The following is an 18,210-nucleotide window of genomic DNA, read 5'->3' on the forward strand; positions in this document are numbered from 1 at the left end:
ACTGAGAGTCATGAAGCAGGAGGTCAGGTCTGCTCTGGGATCAGCTCGCCTCGGGCTGCAGTCAGCTGGACTGACAGAGGGTAACCTTTCTGCTCAGAGGTAAGCAGGTCCATCCCATCATATTCTGTCCTCTTCTTATTTCAGTCAGCTTTTATGTGATTTTTGTATGTGTAAGATGGATAAAGCAAGCAGACAGCATTCGTTGTATGTATGGAAGCATCCTTATGGAAATATACTTATTTCCTTCTATAAAAATGTTGTCCCACTTTATATTAGGTGTCTTTAACTACTATGTACTTATGTGAAAGAAAATTGGGGGTTAACAATATAGTTAGATGTAATTATGCAATTAATAACAAATGTAATTACATTCAGGTATTTTTAAACATTTAAAAAGTTCATTGTGTCAAATTATTAATGTTTATTAAATTATTAATTAGTACATTAACTTGTTAGTATATTAAAGACACTTAATATAAAATTTGTCTGAATATTATATATAAAAATTATGTATTATATATATATATTACTAGAATTATATTTTACAATTTTTATTTATTACTATATTACTTGTTATATAAAATACAATATGAGGTCCCACTTTATATTGGGTGTCTAACTACTAACATTTAAATTAGTAATTTGATACAATGCACTTATTGTGTACATACATGTTTTATATTTAAAATTACCCGCAAGTCATTTATAGCTGTAATTAATTTCTGGAATGGCATCTATAATTACACTGTCAACCCTTTCCTTACCCCTTAACCCACTCTTGAACCTACCCATACCACCACACCTGTCCCTAACCTTATATCCCACCTCAATAGCAACAAAAGTGTTTTGCAATACAACGAACACAATAAGCTTAATGTACCTAACCATTTCTTTGATGTAGGTGCATAGACACCTAATATAAAGTATACCTAATTTGCTATAGAGAATTTGTTTTAATGGCAGCAGCCCTCAAGCTTTGTGGAAAGAACTTTATTTTAAACTGCAAATTTGCTCTGGCAGAGGTGTTGGTCTTGCCCGGGCGCACTTCGAGAAGCATCCGCCCGCCAACCTGCGCAAGTCAAACTTCTTTCACTTTGTGTTGGCTTTATATGACAGCCAAGGTCAGTCTGTGGAGATTGAGCACACAGCATTTGTGGACTTTGTTGAAAAGGAGAAGGTGAGGAGAAATGTGGAATATATGAAACTTTGGAATTTTATTAGATTGGAAGTTATGACGGCATGTAAGACAAAGCGTATATTTGTTTTTAATCTGTTTGATTTAGGAGCCAGTAATTGAAAAAACAAACAATGGAATCCATTACAAACTCCAGTTACTGTATAACAATGGTGAGTAATGCCTGCATTAGAACTAGTCATTTGTATGACGTTTACAGATGCTGTGTTATTAATTTTCCTGTCATTTAGGTGTCAGAACAGGGCAAGATCTGTACATCCGTTTGATAGACTCTGTGACCAAACAGGTACAAGAATATCTGCACTTTCATATTATTTGCAAGAATATGGCATGTGCCTTAGCATTGAAAGTTTGCTTCAGTCAAGATTAAATGTTTAAAAAAAGGTTTTTAGAGCTTGAAGACATTATTTATATGTAATATATATTTTAGCTATGTTATATTTAGGATGCTTTGTCCACAGAGCTCCGATGATATTTACACTAAAATACTCTTAAATATTAACATGATACATTACTTCTACTCTGTCAGGCAATTGTGTTTGAAGGTCAAGATAAAAACCCTGAAATGCGTCGTGTTCTTCTCACTCATGAGACAATGTGCAGGTAACTTTTGTCAGTCTGCACTATAACACACTAATAGACAAAATCCCATGCATGCAAACAAACACATATACATATAATATATATATATACACATATAAAAAATGTGTTTATTTGATTTAATTGCAATTGGGGGTTACATTTTAAAGTTGACGCAGGGATAATTGTGTGTGTCTTTATATGTGAATTTTACAGCCGATGTTGTGATAAGAAAAGTTGTGGAAACAGGAATGAAACACCATCAGACCCCGTCATTATTGACAGGTAGGACAATCAGTTGCATTCTATACTTTTTTAATTGAGTAATGAACTTTATGTTCTGTAATATGTGTAAGAGAAAATGAGGGCAAGAAAAAGTTTATTGTTTAATGAGCTATTCATTCCAGGAATTTGGATTCATCAGCATTGAGGATAAAAGCAGACAGTTGCTCAGTTTTTATCTTCTTACATCACTTCCAATGACTCTTTTTCTCCATTCCCTGACCACACATACCTTCACATGTTAGCAGAAGAAAGGTGCTAGTCTTTTCCTTTTTATTTCATACTTAGGTTCTTCCTGAAATTCTTTCTCAAATGTAATCAAAATTGCCTGAAGAACGCAGGGAACCCGCGAGACACACGTCGTTTCCAGGTACACACGAAAACTTCAATAATCATATCACTTGATGATTGGTAACACTTTACAATAAGGTCTCATTTGTTAACATGAACCAACAATGAGCTATATATTTTTTTACAACATTTATTAACCCTTTGTTGATGTTAGCTACTAAAAATGTTCATGTTAGTTCAGTGCATTAACTAATGTTAACATACTGTACTTTTGATCTTAAAAAATGTATTAGTAAATGTTGAGGTTAACATTAACAAAGATGAATTAATGTTGTGAAAGTATATTTCATTGTTAGTTCACATTAACTAATGTTAACAAATGAAACCTAATTGTAAAGTGTAACCAATAGATCTTTTTAATTAACATGATTTGTTTAATATAAAAAAGGCTGTCCCTTATAGTCCTGGATCACACTTTATTTTAAAACGGCAATGGTAAAAATGTGTAGATAACACTATTACTTAACATTAATTGTTTTAACCATCCTTGTCCAACATCAAAATGTCCTTTTGTGTGCTACATTTCCTGCACTACTAGTAAAATTGACTGTGCATTGCAGGTGCTGGTCTCTACCACAGCTTCCGTTAAGGGCCACATTCTGGCCATTTCTGATAACATATTTGTCCATAACAATTCTAAGCATGGCAGAAGAGCAAGACGATTTGAGTTAATTGAAGGTACAGTTATCACAAACATATATGCAATTTTTTAGGAGTTTGTATAATTTAGCAAAATGACACCAAAAGAACAGTATTGTGCTGGATAATTGACACAGGGAGAGTGTGTGTGAAAGTATTACTACAGTTAATCAGTAGGGTTGAGAACAAATAACAGTTTTTTTGGTTTTCTTAACAGTTCCTGCACTTCCATTCCATACTATGTCTTACTAAAATACTCTAATTATAGCTAAACTTATTCAGCAGCACCTTGCATTATTGAATCTACAGCACGACTCATAAGGTGTAGTCCGATACCTGAGCGAATTACTCTTATGAACAGGTTCAAAAACATACACACGACCGGTGTATTTTGATTCCATAATAAAAAGTGACTGATGAGTCGGCTTTAGTGAATCAAAAACATATAGAGAAACGAGTGTAGTCCGAATTAGAGACAAATGACTCCAATGATTCGGTATACAATTCAAATCTGTGTAGTTACTGCCTGTTTGTTCATATGACAATGTGTAGTTAAATATATGGTAGAAGAAATGATACCAAATGTTTGGTTTGTTTAGTATTTGCCTATTGTTTCAAATAGTTAAAGGGATAGTTCACCCAAAAATGAAAATTCTGTCATCATTTACTCTTCATTTACATTTCTTTGTTCTCCTGAACACAAAAGAAGATATTTTGAAGATTGTGTGTAACCAAGCAGATAGAGCAACCATTGACTACCATAGTAGGGAAAAAAATACTATGGTAGTCAATGGTTGCTCTATCTGCTTTGTGTTCAGCAAAACAAAGAAACTCATACAGGTTTGGAACAACGTGAGGGTGAGTAAATGATGACAGAATTTTCATTTTTGGGTGAACTATCCCTTTAAGGCCAATTATTGGATTGCATTTATGCTGCCTCTGAAAAGACACTAAGAGTCTGTTTATATACACCATTACATTTAAAAAGATTATTTACACTCAGCGTCTGTAATGTGCAATACTTTTATTCAGTGTATTGAGCTAATATATGTGTGTGTGAATGTAGCTGACATCCCCTGCATTAGGGCCATCAGTCCGAGTGAAGGTTGGACGTCAGGTGGAGCCTCAGTGATTATTATTGGAGATCAGTTCTTCGACGGTCTACAGGTGGTTTTTGGAACAATGCTGGTCTGGAGTGAGGTATGTAACAGTCCCAAGCTCTGTTACCAATCAAAGAATTACTATAAATATTTATTTTTGTTTCATTTTTAGCTTCATCATTCCTGTTGTTCATTTTTACTTGGTCAAATCTCCCAGCAAAATGCTAATCCATCTATCCAGATCTCCCCAAATCTTTGCAAATTTTGCAAGGTGTGAAATACATTTTTCCCAATGAAGTTGATGGTGAAATGAAGTTAATCAGAATTTCTGCTTTCCTGTGAGGGTGATGACTTTTTCTGTTTGGTTATAGGTGATCACACCACATGCGATTCGTGTGCAGACTCCACCTCGTCACATCCCTGGTGTTGTAGAAGTTACACTGTCCTATAAATCCAAACTGTTCTGCAGGGGACCTCCTGGACGTTTTGTTTACACTGGTGAGAATTTGTATATATACAGTATATATATATATATATATATATATATATATATATATATATATATATATATATATATATATATATATATATATATATATATATATATATATATATATATATATATATATATATATATATATATATATATATGTTTTTTGTTTTTTTTGTGTGAAAAGCAATTTATTCTTTTTTTTCTAAGTTACATAATGTCTGTTTGGGCGCTCAGACATTCTCATTTGTTTTGTTACTGGCGGATACATTATAGTTTAACTGAGAAATGTGTTTCTCTGTTTAAGCTTTAAATGAACCAACCATTGACTATGGGTTCCAGCGGCTGCAGAAGGTTATTCCTCATCATCATGGTGATGTGGACAGACTTCCAAAAGTGAGCCAGAAATACTAAGTGGACTTCATGTTCTCAACTATTTCTTCCCAAATGCTGTGTTTTCTGTTTAATTTGTTCAAGGTTCTGCTTTAAGTCATGTCTAATTACCAACTGAACTCTCCAAATGGGGAAATGATTATGTGCTCATCGTTTTATTTGACTCTTTGAAATGCACAAGTAGCTGTATTTATTTTATAATTTTTTTTCATTATTTTATTGTATTTATTTTATTGACAGGAGGTCTTACTGAAGAGAGCAGCTGATCTCATAGAGACATTTTACGGAATGCCTCACAACAACCAGGTAAACATAACATTTAGATTTTTTTTACTCAGGCTTGCCCAAATAAACATTATCGATTACGGTAGAAATAAAATTTAAAAAAAGTATCCAAAAGTGCGTCAAAAATACTATGGATGCATATTAAAAACATAATTTTTTAATATGTAGCCCTGCAAATAAAGGCCTTTTATATACTAAAATCTGTGCAAGTGCCTGGATGTGGACTTGTGTCTCTGACATTAGGAAGGATCCACTTATAATTGTAAACAATATTGATTGCTGCTGATATTCAGAGTGGGAAGTGATGCCATTTCTGTGCTTCTATATGTGCCTGACAATAGGAGATGATTCTGAAGCGTGTGTCCGGCATAGCAGAGGCACTCTGTGGGAGCTCACAAAACCCATCCCACTCAAAATCACATGGACTAATGGGTGTAAACTCTTTTGATGGACAGTTAACTGCGAACACAGAGGTTTCACAGGATGTAGAACGAGGTATGCAGTATGTGTGCATGTGAGTATGGTAAATATGCCCCGCAGCAGTTTTAATAAATGAACGTCTCTTTCAGTGGGATTCAGTCGGAGTTCAAACACTGGCTTTGTTTCAGGCAGCACATCCCAGCAGTCTGATTTCACTAATATCAACACATGCGTGAATGGACACGCACATTCACACCTTCACTCCAACCTGCCAAGGCACACACACTCAAACGCACACCCTTCCATGGCCGGGCACACACAAACACACGGACGCCCCTCTGTGCCAAACTTCTCCATGGGTGCCACACAAGCATTCTTAGATAGTCCCACAGAGGACACACAACAATACATCGGTAAGAACATGTCTTTCTCTGTCGAACTGTCGAACCTGAAGACTTTTTAACCCCCCCAAAAAAGCCAACATTAAAAATGTATCTTGACAAACTTTGCTTTTCTACTTATTATTATGATTTAATTTAAATTTCAGTCTTTTTGAAAATGATTATAAATCATGACAAAACACTCCTGAAGACAAATGTATGGTTTCAAATGTTTATTTAACCCTTCCTTTTCTTCTTTCTCTTTCTTGTGGTTCTATAGTGAAGCAAAAAAGTGCATTTGCTCCAGTTCTGAAGATGCAGTTCTCAACAGCACAAGTTTCAAGTCTTCCCATTTGCACGGTGAGAGCACAACACGCATATATACACACAACACCTCTCTCCTGCTCTTCTCGCCCACTTCCCTTTATTTACTGCATAAAGTAAAGATATATACACACACACACACACACACACACACACACACACACACACACGTCTGGTGCGCTATCCTTCTGGGGACTCACCATAGGCGTAATGGTTTTTATACTGTACAAACCGTATTTTCAAATCCCCTTACACTGCCCCTGCCCCTAAACCTAACCCTCACAGGAGACATTCTGCATTTTTACATTTTCATAAAAACTCATTCTAAATGATTTATAAGCTTTTGTGCCCGTGGGGACCTCAATTTAGGTCCCCACGGCGACACGAGTCCCCATGAGTCTGTCTACAGTCAGGTTGAAGTCCCCACCAGGCTAGAAAAACATGTACACACACACACACACACACACACTGCCTTAAGGAGTGTGAAGTGTGAAAATCATGAAAATTTGTGGAGTGTGAACATTTGACAGACTCATGTCTAATCTCTATTTGTTTTTTACAGCCTTGCATGGACTAGTGACAGCAGTCGCTCTCTCACATGAACAAACTCAGAAGTGAAGGAGTCTCTTTGTGGTCAGGGAACAGCAACATCTATTTTGCATTTTGAACGTTTTCTCAGTACAGCAATGCAAATACAAAAAACGATTTAATTACTAAGCAACTAAGCAATTTTTTTTGTTCTGTGTCTAAACAATATGCACCTCTCTATTATTAGTGTTTTTGTATTGTGTGGCCAAGACATTCAATATTTACTTGATATATATTTATAGTCACATGATCCTTCAGAAATCATTCTATATGCTGATTTGCTGATCAAGAAACATTTATTCTTTTTTATGTGTTGAAAACTATTGTGCTGCTTAATATGTTTTAATGTCACCTGTAAACATTTTGTCATTGCTGAAAAAGTTGATTAATATCTTTTTTTGTGTGTGATGACAAACCTTTGAACAGTAGTGTATTTTCCCATCACTCTGTATAAACCAATATAAGACATTTTCTTACACTTAAACCTAGCTTTTACAGGAACATTTGTCTTCTAAAACATACTATTTAAAGGAAAGAAAATGGACATAGATTCATACTGGACTAACTGATGACAATGACAAGAGTTATTTTCTAATGAAGATGCATTGAAGCCCAGCTTCCACATGGCCCATGTCTCTACAAGTCTATTCTTCATATCTCATTAAATTCTCATATAGGTTGAGAACTGCTTGTGTGTTATGGGAGGCAGGTCTGCTTGTTTTCTATAAGATACTTCACTGAATTCTCAAATAAGCCCTCCATCAACCATCAAGTTTTACTATGAGTAGGAGGCGTGAAAAATAAAAACAAATGCTGAATATGGAGTTTGTCTGTCATAAATCTGAGTGTGTCCTCCCTGTGCATGAGAGAGGAGGATGCACACTCATGAACACCAAAGAACACAATTGTGTGATATCTGTATCATGAACACAATTATCCACTGTTGTGGATGTTCAAAACCCCAACACAATGTCAATGTGTTCACATTACACACATTTTTCTTGTCCTTTATGAAATGATGTGCAAAATGAGTGGTAATAAAATGTATATTATAATCCCCTTTATTTCATCTAATAATAATTTATGTATTAATGCAAGATTGTTGATTTTTTTTTCTGTTATCAAGACTTGCTAGACTTGACATTAAATATATTATTATATACCGCTAGTGGCGGTATGCATCAGTAAGGCAGGCTGAGAGTGATATTGCCCAATCACAGAACTGAGTACAAATATGCTGTGCTCTGATTGGTCAGTTCTCCTGATTTGTAGTTTTTCTAAGCAGGAAGTGAAATTGAGATCATGTTCGGTCAAGTTTAAAAGAAATAAAAAAAACCCTGGCGTTCATTGTTCGTTGTAATCGTGTAGGTATTTATTTTACAGCTCACAACATAAAATAATGCATTAACTGTCGGTGATATTTAACTTACAGTGACACTTGTGTGCAAAAAAATAACTGTTGTTTTGTGTGCACGTGACGTGAGGGATTATGATGTGTGGCCGCTGCTTGTGCAGTAGGTTGTCATAGTTGTATGCGTTTTTACCATAGACTGCAAAAAAACTGTTTTTACGACTTTGTTGTTCAGTTTGCGATGTCTGACAGCGGTCATTGTGTGCTGCGTGATGTGACTCTTAGCTCGCCAGTGGGGGAAATCCTGCTGAGCGCCTGTGAGAAGGGAGTCCACACTATTGAAATCAAACTGGGAACAGACAAGGAGGAGAGGTAACTCTCAAACATCCACACAAACTGATTCAGCACCCAATAACAACATGTAAACTACTCGTAAAGCGCAGTGTATGGGAGAAATTAAGCTAATAAAAACTCTGAATCAAATTAACCAATTTATAAGATGCTTTACTGTTTTTAAACCCTCCTGAATGCCTTGTTGTCGTATAGTCTTCTTAAATTCCATTCGTGCGTTTTTTTTTACAAACTAAAAAATAACTGATTTATGAGTCAAAATGTTTGTCAGTGGTTATTAATTGCATGCAGGTTTTGTCGATTGATGATCGAAGTATTATAATAATAAACTAGAACACCTGGGATGTCGTTTGTGAATTAAATTGCTTGCTTTAATTGTAAATTATATAAACATAAATACTGAAAGCTTAAAGATGCAGTCCGTAAGTTTTGCCTCTTTGTCGCCATCTCTGTTTGAAATCTGCAACTGCAGTTATTTGCGGAATTATCATCTTTACTTGGGTTGTGCGTCGTCATGGCTCCTCAACGCGGATGAATCTAATGTTTTGAGGAGTATGTGTGGCTGTCAGTCACTGCACCGGTGTGGATACTGTACTTCGCAATCACAGATTCTACGTCTTGGAAGTATGACCAAAATAAGAATTTTCCCCACAAAATGTCATCTGAACAAGTAACACGTCTGCCACTTTGTTCTGACCAACTGAGAAAAGAAGCGTTACAATAAATCACGCTACCAACAGTGATTAAATCTAATGATCACATCACATCAAACCGTGCAAATTGTTATTATTGTTATACTTTGTTCTCAAATTGTTAATGTTAACAACATCAGCATTGCGTGACTGTGTATTTAGTGTGTATAAGCGTTACCTATAGATTTCAATTTGTGTATAGTCTAATCTTTTACTTTTGACTACGGGTGAATCTCCAGTTGTCACTGATGATTGTTGTTTGGACCCTTCTGGATAACGATCATTAAATGATATGTTTCCAGCTGCTGTGAGAAAAGGCTATAAATGATCCGCCACCTGCAGCATCCTCACATGCGATCCTACTACTAGCCGGACTCCTTCTTTATGTATGCATACGTGACGTATGCAGACGAATAGCACCATGCTTGAATTTCCAGCAGAAAGCTACCAGTACCACTCAAATTATAACACATTATTACAAGCTTACCGTTGTGAAAAGGGCCTGTGTAAGGAGATGGTGACACTGGCTGGTTATGTACTTGCTCAAAAATTGATTTTGGATAATTATTAACTAAAAAAAGTTATGGACTGCAGCTTTAAAGTCACAAGTGACATCTTATTTTTTTATCGAATTTTGCAGTATTATAAATTATTTATCCGTGCACATCATTATTTTTTTAACCTATTTTTTTCACTCCCACCCTTTTCACGCGTTTACTGGCACTAGGGCGGGACAACCTGCCACTCGCATGAGATCAAAGCATTACCAAACCACAACCATCCAATGACCCAATCAATTCTCGATGGTCAAAATCAAGTCCCGTCCACATTTTTCCTTGTTCGAGATGCCATTTCACTCGAATATACATCACTATAGGGAAGAAATGTCTATTGCAACTTCTGTTTCATGCCGACTTTAATGTGTATCCTGTTGTAGTGTACGCCCTGTTGGCCAGTCAGAAATAAACCCAGCGTTACAGTGCTGTGTTAACTGGCTTCAGTGCTACTTCATGAAACCCGAATCCATCAGCACTCTTCCTCTGCCTGCCTTACACCATCCGCTAATGCAGAGCGGTTAGTCACATACACACATTACCTCACTTCACCTCTGACTCATTTAAAATAATAACCAAGGCTGCGTTTCCCAAAAGCATCGTAAGCCTAAGTAGATCGTAGAACCATCGCCACCAATGGTCTCTACAATCAACTTAGCTCACGATGCTTTTGAGAAACGCAGCCCAGGATATATTTCTCCCTCTCTCTCTTTCTCAGATTCTTTTAAAGCACATGTGCTGTCGACTCTGTTGAAGGAAGTGGGGCTTGGGAAAACAGTCTCGTACAAGCAGCTTGCTGAAATGATCGGGAATCCAAATGCTGTACGAGCCGTGGGTTCGGCCATGAAGAAAAACCCTGTGAGTTTTGTTGCATTGATTATGACAGATTGATTTATCTCATCTGATGCATCTTTTTCTCTGGTGTTCTCTCAGATTCCACTGCTAGTGCCGTGCCACCGGGTGCTCCGCAGTTCAGGCGACAGTGGATCATATATGGGAGGAAAGGGAGATGATATTAAAGTTTGGTTGCTCACTCATGAGAAAAAAGCATTGGAGCTCAATACTTCAAAGAGTGATTAATCCATCTGATGGACCCCAAAATCTTCATGCTGCTTCTTTTGTTCACAAACACATTTTTTTATTATTATGTTTATATATTTTGCAGCAAGTGCTTATATGCTTATATAAGTTATACTACGTTTAACTACATTTTTTATAAGAAATGTTCAAGCAAATAAACAGCTCTGTAAAGCAAACCAGATGATTATTAATGGTGGATAAATTATCTACACTACCAGTCAAAAGATTGAAATATTAAATTAATTCATATTTTTCAGTATTTTTGAAAAAAGACTTATGCTCACCAAGACTGCATTTAATTGATCAAAATAATACAATAATACTGTGAAATATTATGCAGCACCTGAAAATAGGCTAACTTCCGTCAACATAACTAACGTGACAACCTGCTTAAGTTGCACAGGGATCGTACTGGGGACTATTTACAGTTTACAATTTACAATTTTTCACTTTCCGTCGGTCTTAGTACACAATGTAACTACAGAAGAGTCAAGTTTTAAATAGGAAAAATATCGAAACTCTTTGGTCATGTTTGAGCGAGATGCTAACGGTCTAATCAGATTCAATGATCTATGCTAAGCTATGCTAAAACTGCTACCGCCAGACCCGGAGATTGGCTGAATGGATTCGAAAACAGTAAAACTCAACTCTAGGGGAGTTGGAAAATGAGCCTATTTTCAAAAATAGTGGCGTGTTGCTTTAATATAACTGTAAATTACTAAAATGTAATTTATTCCTTTGATGGCAAAATCTATTTTGTCAAAGTGATAAATGTACCCGGCAAATGTGTACTAGACCAGTGGTTCCCAACCACGTTCCTGGAGGACCCCCAACAGTGCACATTTTGGATGTGTCCTTTGGCTACTAATGAGCTGATGACCTGAATCAGATGTGTTTGATTGAGGAGACATGCAAAATGTGCACTGTTGGGGGTCCTCCAGGAACGTGGTTGGAAACCACTGTACTAGACAATAGTATATTTTTTATTATCAGTGGCGAGTTTTTATTTTGTGCCAATCCATAATGTGTCATAATGTAAATTTGGTTATTTTCTCAAGTACAAATAGATACAGGTGCTGGTCATATAATTAGAATATTATCAAAAAAGAAAATATCATCAGAAATAAAAATGTATTTCGCTAATTCCATTCAAAAAGTGAAACTTGTATATTATATTCATTCATTTCACACAGACCGATATATTTCAAATGTCTATTTCTTTTAATTTTGATGATTATAACTGACAACAAAAGAAAATCCAAAATTCAGTATCTCAGAAAATGTAATATTGTGAAAAGGTTAAATATTGAAGACACCTGGTACCACACTCTAATCAGCTAATTAACTCAAAACACCTGCAAAGGCCTTTAAATGGTCACTCAGTCTAGGGCTGCGTCCCAATTCGCCTACTTATACTACGTCCTAAAAGTATGTACTCTTTTTGTGAAGAAAAAGTACATACTTTTGAGTGTGTAGCAGAAGAGTATGCAAGCTTTGGGACATACTACTTCATCATCTTTAACGGACTCTGTTACGTGCGTCCCGTCACCGTTTAAACTGCCCTGTCAATCATCATCACAGTTCAAATCCCCCACTTTCAATTTAATTTCCTACCGTATCGGAGAGAAATGTAGTCGCTCGTTGATCTGCCTTTCGTGGGTCTTTAATGCAGAGACTCCTCTCAAGTGTTAACAAAGTTAATGGCCAAACGCATCATTACAAAAGTTCTCAATGCTGCTGAAGGAGAAATATAATGTGGATAATATTGAATAAATATCTTTTCGTCCGGTTAAATACTGATAATTGCTCACTCAAACCACTTTATCTAATCCTCTCCACTTAACCGTCAGACTCGCGTAACCGTCATGTTTGTAGTTTTTAAACACTTTTTATCCGCGTTTGTAGTTCTAATCGAATCCTCGTCCATCTCGCAATGGGTTGTGGGCAATATCAGCCGTTAGAGTGCGCATCGATCTGCACTTCGGATTCTGACCGGAAATAGTAAACCATCCGGGAATCTTTGGAATACTTTTTTCAACATACTAAGATTTGGGACATACTAATTCTTTTTTCGAATACTATTTAGTACGGATAGTATGCGAATTGGGACGCAGCATAGTTCTGTAGGCTACACAATCATGGGGAAGACTGCTGACTTGACAGTTGTCCAAAAGACGACCATTGACACCTTGCACAAGGAGGGCAAGACACAAAAGGTCATTGCAAAAGAGGCTGGCTGTTCACAGAGCTCTGTGTCCAAGCACATCAATAGAGAGGATAACCGCACCCTGGAGAGGATTGTGAAACAAAACCCATTCAAAAATGTGGGGGAGATTCACAAAGAGTGGACTGCAGCTGGAGTCAGTGCTTCAAGAACCACTACGCACAGACGTATGCAAGACATGGGTTTCAGCTGTCGCATTCCTTGTGTCAAGCCACTCTTGAGCAACAGACAGCATCAGAAGCGTCTCGTCTGGGCTAAAGACAAAAAGGACTGGATTGCTGCTGAGTGGTCCAAAGTTATGTTCTCTGATGAAAGTACATTTTGCATTTCCTTTGGAAATCAGGGTCCCAGAGCATGGGCGTCGGAACCATTGTATGTGGGTGGGACAAGACCCACCCACTTTTTACGATCAATGATATTGGACCCACTCACTTTTACCGTCTCTAAATCAGCACATGTCTGTTTACTTACCCCTAACCGATAAACACTTATTAAACACATGTTAGATGCTTTATTTACACTTTTCTAATATTTTCTTCATTTAAAAAAATAAATAAATGCCTTTCCGACCTGATATGTGATGGGAAAATGGAGTGAGTTCGGCAAAAGGCGGATTTGAACCGCGGCTACCCCTACACTATTGCCACTCTCAGTGATAATGCGATTTCCATAATTTTGTTTTTCCCAACCAGACGTTTAGCAAACAAAGCCGTATATTTGCACAGTACTTAATGTAAATGGCATCTAGGCTCCAGTAATTTTTTTTTCTGAGAGAGGACCAGGGACGTGCACAGGGGGGTTGCTCAGGTTGCCCGGGCAACTGCCCATATGCCCTTCTCGACTCACGTTGCCCTTCTGAGGTGAAAAAAAAAAAAAAATCCTACAATGGATGCAGAATTTGACGTAGGCCTAGATAAAAAATAAATAAAAAAAAATAATTAAAAATCGCAAAGCCTCATTCACTTCCATATTCGAGCCCCCGTCCGAAAGTGAAAGTCAGTAGGGGGGAAGGGCAAACTCTGTTTGCGTGGCTGCAGCGCTGCACGCGACTGGCACCTGAGCTGAGCATGAGCGGCACTAGAAGGAGATTGACGCGGTTGTCGGGTGAGACGACTTATCTTATATTACGAAAGGTATAACAAACGGATGATCATCATCATCAAGTTTTATAAAATGATTAAAATCTTCATAAATCCAGGATGAGTTTGTCACGTTTAGCCTAAATTATCAGACAGATAGCTTGCAGACAAGCAGCCTAGGCTACTATGTTTTTGGTAGGCATTAGGCAAACTAAGCTACATGTCTGCTGATAGTTAGTTTCTCACATTTCGTTTTAGCAAGAAGAATGAATGATGGAAGTAATGCATCACATTAATTATTTTATTCAAAATGGTTAAATGCCTAAATCCTATCACTATTTTGGGTATTGTTTGAAGCCAAGATGCCCACTGAAAAGAGGCGGATTCAGGAGAGGGAGAGATGATTGGGTGCAAAAAAAAAGGGTTGGCTGCAAAAAAAGCCAACCAGCAGGTGATACAGAGACTTTACACTGTGATAAAGATGACATGACACTGTGTAGGTGAATTGATTAAATAATCAGACTCATATTTTAGCCTACTAATGGCAATGTTTCATAATTACATTCCATTTAAGATGAGGAGGAGCAGTCACATGTAGGAATTTTCATGACTCAAATCATGTTTTTCTATGTTATTATTAGTAGTAGGGGAGAGGGGGGCACAACCTAATGCTTTTTGACTTTCTCAGTTTGTGTAAATCCACTTGGCTATTGGGTGAGCATTTATTGTTTCCCACATTAATTGCACACATGTCTAGTACAATTATGTGGTTTTGTTTCATTAATACAGTGTATGCTTTTTTCTTGATTTACCCCGAAAGAATGGAAGTGAAATGTGACAACATGCCCCATAGGTAGGGTACATTGTAACATGACCAAATAACAGCTTAAAATGTTACCTGATATAATCAAAAAAATATACAAGACAAACTAAAATATTTTGTCAACAAAATACAATTATTAACTTTTTAAAATAAAATAATGGCATTTTTTAATCATTAAAAATATAAGCATTTTTGAGTTTGACTACAAACACATCGCTAAATACAGCTATACAGCATAGTTCAAAACATAATAATAATTAATAATTTCTGAACATTAACTCAGTCATTATTCACCCTTTTCTCATGGTTTTTCAAAAGAATTCATAAAAGTATAGAATATAATGGCATATTTCTAATAGGGGCTCATTGTAACGCAGTGTTACAACGCACCCCATCTGCGCAACTGGGATTTAAATCGCGGCTCGTGTCTTCTGCTGTTAGATCAGCATTAAAGAACGATATCAACTGTTAAATAACAGATATAAGATTAAAATAATATGGATTTGTCTTATTTTAAATAAACACAAAAAACAGAGATGAAAACTAAACTTAAGTAAGAAATGTACTTTTGCTATGGTTAAATACATGTTCAGTAATATCTTCCAGAGATTTTTTAATTTTGGCACTATTTTTTCTCTAAATAATGTTGATATGGCAACTAGTAAATACACCAAGTTTCGTCATTCTGGCATGTGCGGAAAGGGTTAAAACTAACCCTGCGTTAGGTTGTGCCCCGCGCTCCCCTAGTTAAGGTGACTGAGTGCTTTATTTCAGTGTTTTACTTCTTTGTGTATATATTTTTTAATAAAGACCCTGTTATTCTAAGTCCTTCATATAGCCCGTGAGGTTTTTTTTTTTAGGGTGGGGTGGTGGGGAGTTGGTAGGGGAGTGCCCTTTTTTTAGGTCAGAGCAACTGCCCCTCAAAATTCCTGTGCACGTCCCTGGAGAGGACCCACCCACATTTTTTTTTGCATCCGACGCCCATGTCCCAGAGTCTGGAGGAAGAGAGGAGAGGCACACAATCCACGTTGCTTGAGGTCCAGTGTAAAGTGTCCACAAACCCCTTTTCCACTAAGGCAGTGCTGGTGCTAGTTCAGAGCCAGAGCCTAGTTTCAAATCGGTTCTTTGTGTTTCCACACCCAAAGCACCAGCTCCGAGCCAGGAAAAGTGGTTCTTAAGTAGCACCAAAACATTGTTGGGCTAGAAGTAAGAACCGATTACGTCAGGCGCTGGGGGCGGGGTCAACAAGATGAACACAAACTTGAGATCCTCCATTTTTTAAATAGCAGCTAATGGAGCTAACAGCTGCTGCTCGTTTGTAATCTCCGTCTATGCAAATTACGGCGAGCTGCATGAATGCGTTGGATTCGCTGTGTTTTCGTAGTGTTTTGATGCCGCTGTAGGATCGTAAAGCCATGTGAATCAATAGTAACACAACATTTGCATTGTTGACGGAAGGCTTGTTCGAGATGCAGCGGTGCTGTGCAGACCGATCGCCGTATGACGAGTCCAGCGAGAGCATACGACTCCTTATGCTTTTGATTCGCTCATGCAGTGTTTTGATATACACTGATCGTCTGCGCAGCGCCAATGCATCTCGAACAAGCCTGGTGTGTTTGTGTTTCCTGCTGCCTCACTAGCGTTGCTGAGAAAGATGAGACGTATACAGTGACGTAAGACATGGCTCTGTTGTGGCTCTCAGCATGTGGAAAAGCAAACGGTTCTTAGAAGGCTCCTCAGTCGAACCAACTATGAACTGGGACTAGCACTGACTCTGAACTAGCACCCGGTTCATTCTGGTGGAAAAGGGGTAACAGTCAGTGATGGTTTGGGGTGCCATGTCATCTGCTGGTGTTGGTCAAATGTGTTTTCTGAGGTCCAAGGTCAACACAGCCGTATACCAGGAAGTTTTAGAGCACTTCATGCTTCCTGCTGCTGACCAACTTTATGGAGATGCAGATTTCATTTTCCAACAGGACTTGGCACCTGCACACAGTGCCAAAGCAACCAGTACCTGGTTTAAGGACCATGGTATCCCTGTTCTTAATTGGCCAGCAAACTCGCCTGACCTTAACCCCTTAGAAAATCTATGGGGTATTGTGAAGAGGAAGATGCGATATGCCAGACCCAACAATGCAGAAGAGCTGAAGGCCACTATCAGAGCAACCTGGGCTCTCATAACACCTGAGCAGTGCCACAGACTGATCGACTCCATGCCACGCCGCATTGCTGCAGTAATTCAGGCAAAAGGAGCCTGTATTGAGTGCTGTACATGCTCATACTTTTCATGTTCATACTTTTCAGTTGGCCAAGATTTCTAAAAATCCTTTCTTTGTATTGGTCTTAAGTAATATTCTAATTTTCTGAGATACTGAATTTGGGATTTTCCTTAGTTGTCAGTTATAATCATCAAAATTAAAAGAAATAAACATATATCAGTCTGTGTGTAATGAATGAATATAATATACAAGTTTCACTTTTTGAATGGAATTAGTGAAATAAATCAACTTTTTGATGATATTCTAATTATATGACCAGCACTTGTATATATTTTTTTACATTAAATATTTAATCTCAGTCCACAAATGTTTTAATGCGCACGGCATATGGCTCCCAAATAGTCATAGAATCGCTGTTTAGCTGCCATACAAATACTTTATATTTCTAAACAGTTTGTTCCTCTGTATGTCAAGCACACAGTCGTGATCTCTTTAATGGGAGGATGAATGAAGGGCGTCCCTGGTGAGATCTCCACAGTCAGTGGTGTGATACTGCCTTATATTGTGTTTGATCATATGTGACATGTGCAGCTTCCACTGCCTCAGGCTGTGCTGATCTCTCACTAAGCCTTCACATATGGCATCATGCCACCTTACAGAACAGCAATTTGTGCCTGACAGGAAAAAAAAAACAGTTGTATTGTGCTTAGTGAATGCAAACACTCCTTGTAATTTCTAATCATTCAGCAGTGGGTTTTTTTCTCTCTGTTATCTCTGTTAAACTGACTCTGTGAGAGGTGTCTTACTCTAT

The 18,210-nt window shown here is 37.5% G+C and overlaps 1 protein-coding gene across 1 annotated transcript; it reads left to right on the forward strand.

Moving 5' to 3' along the window:
• Positions 1-8,351: 8,351 nt before the first annotated feature.
• Positions 8,352-11,132, forward strand: mgmt (O-6-methylguanine-DNA methyltransferase). The gene is made up of 5 exons (XM_079832806.1): positions 8,352-8,390; positions 8,613-8,749; positions 10,358-10,494; positions 10,693-10,832; positions 10,908-11,132. The coding sequence occupies exons 2-5, from the start codon at positions 8,619-8,621 to the stop codon at positions 11,052-11,054; spliced, it is 555 nt and encodes a 184-aa protein (XP_079688932.1). The 5' UTR covers positions 8,352-8,390; positions 8,613-8,618; the 3' UTR covers positions 11,055-11,132.
• The last annotated feature ends 7,078 nt before the right edge of the window (positions 11,133-18,210 follow it).

Source organism: Gobio gobio (assembly GCF_949357685.1).
Source record: "Gobio gobio genome assembly, chromosome: 13".
Taxonomy (NCBI): domain Eukaryota; kingdom Metazoa; phylum Chordata; class Actinopteri; order Cypriniformes; family Gobionidae; genus Gobio; species Gobio gobio.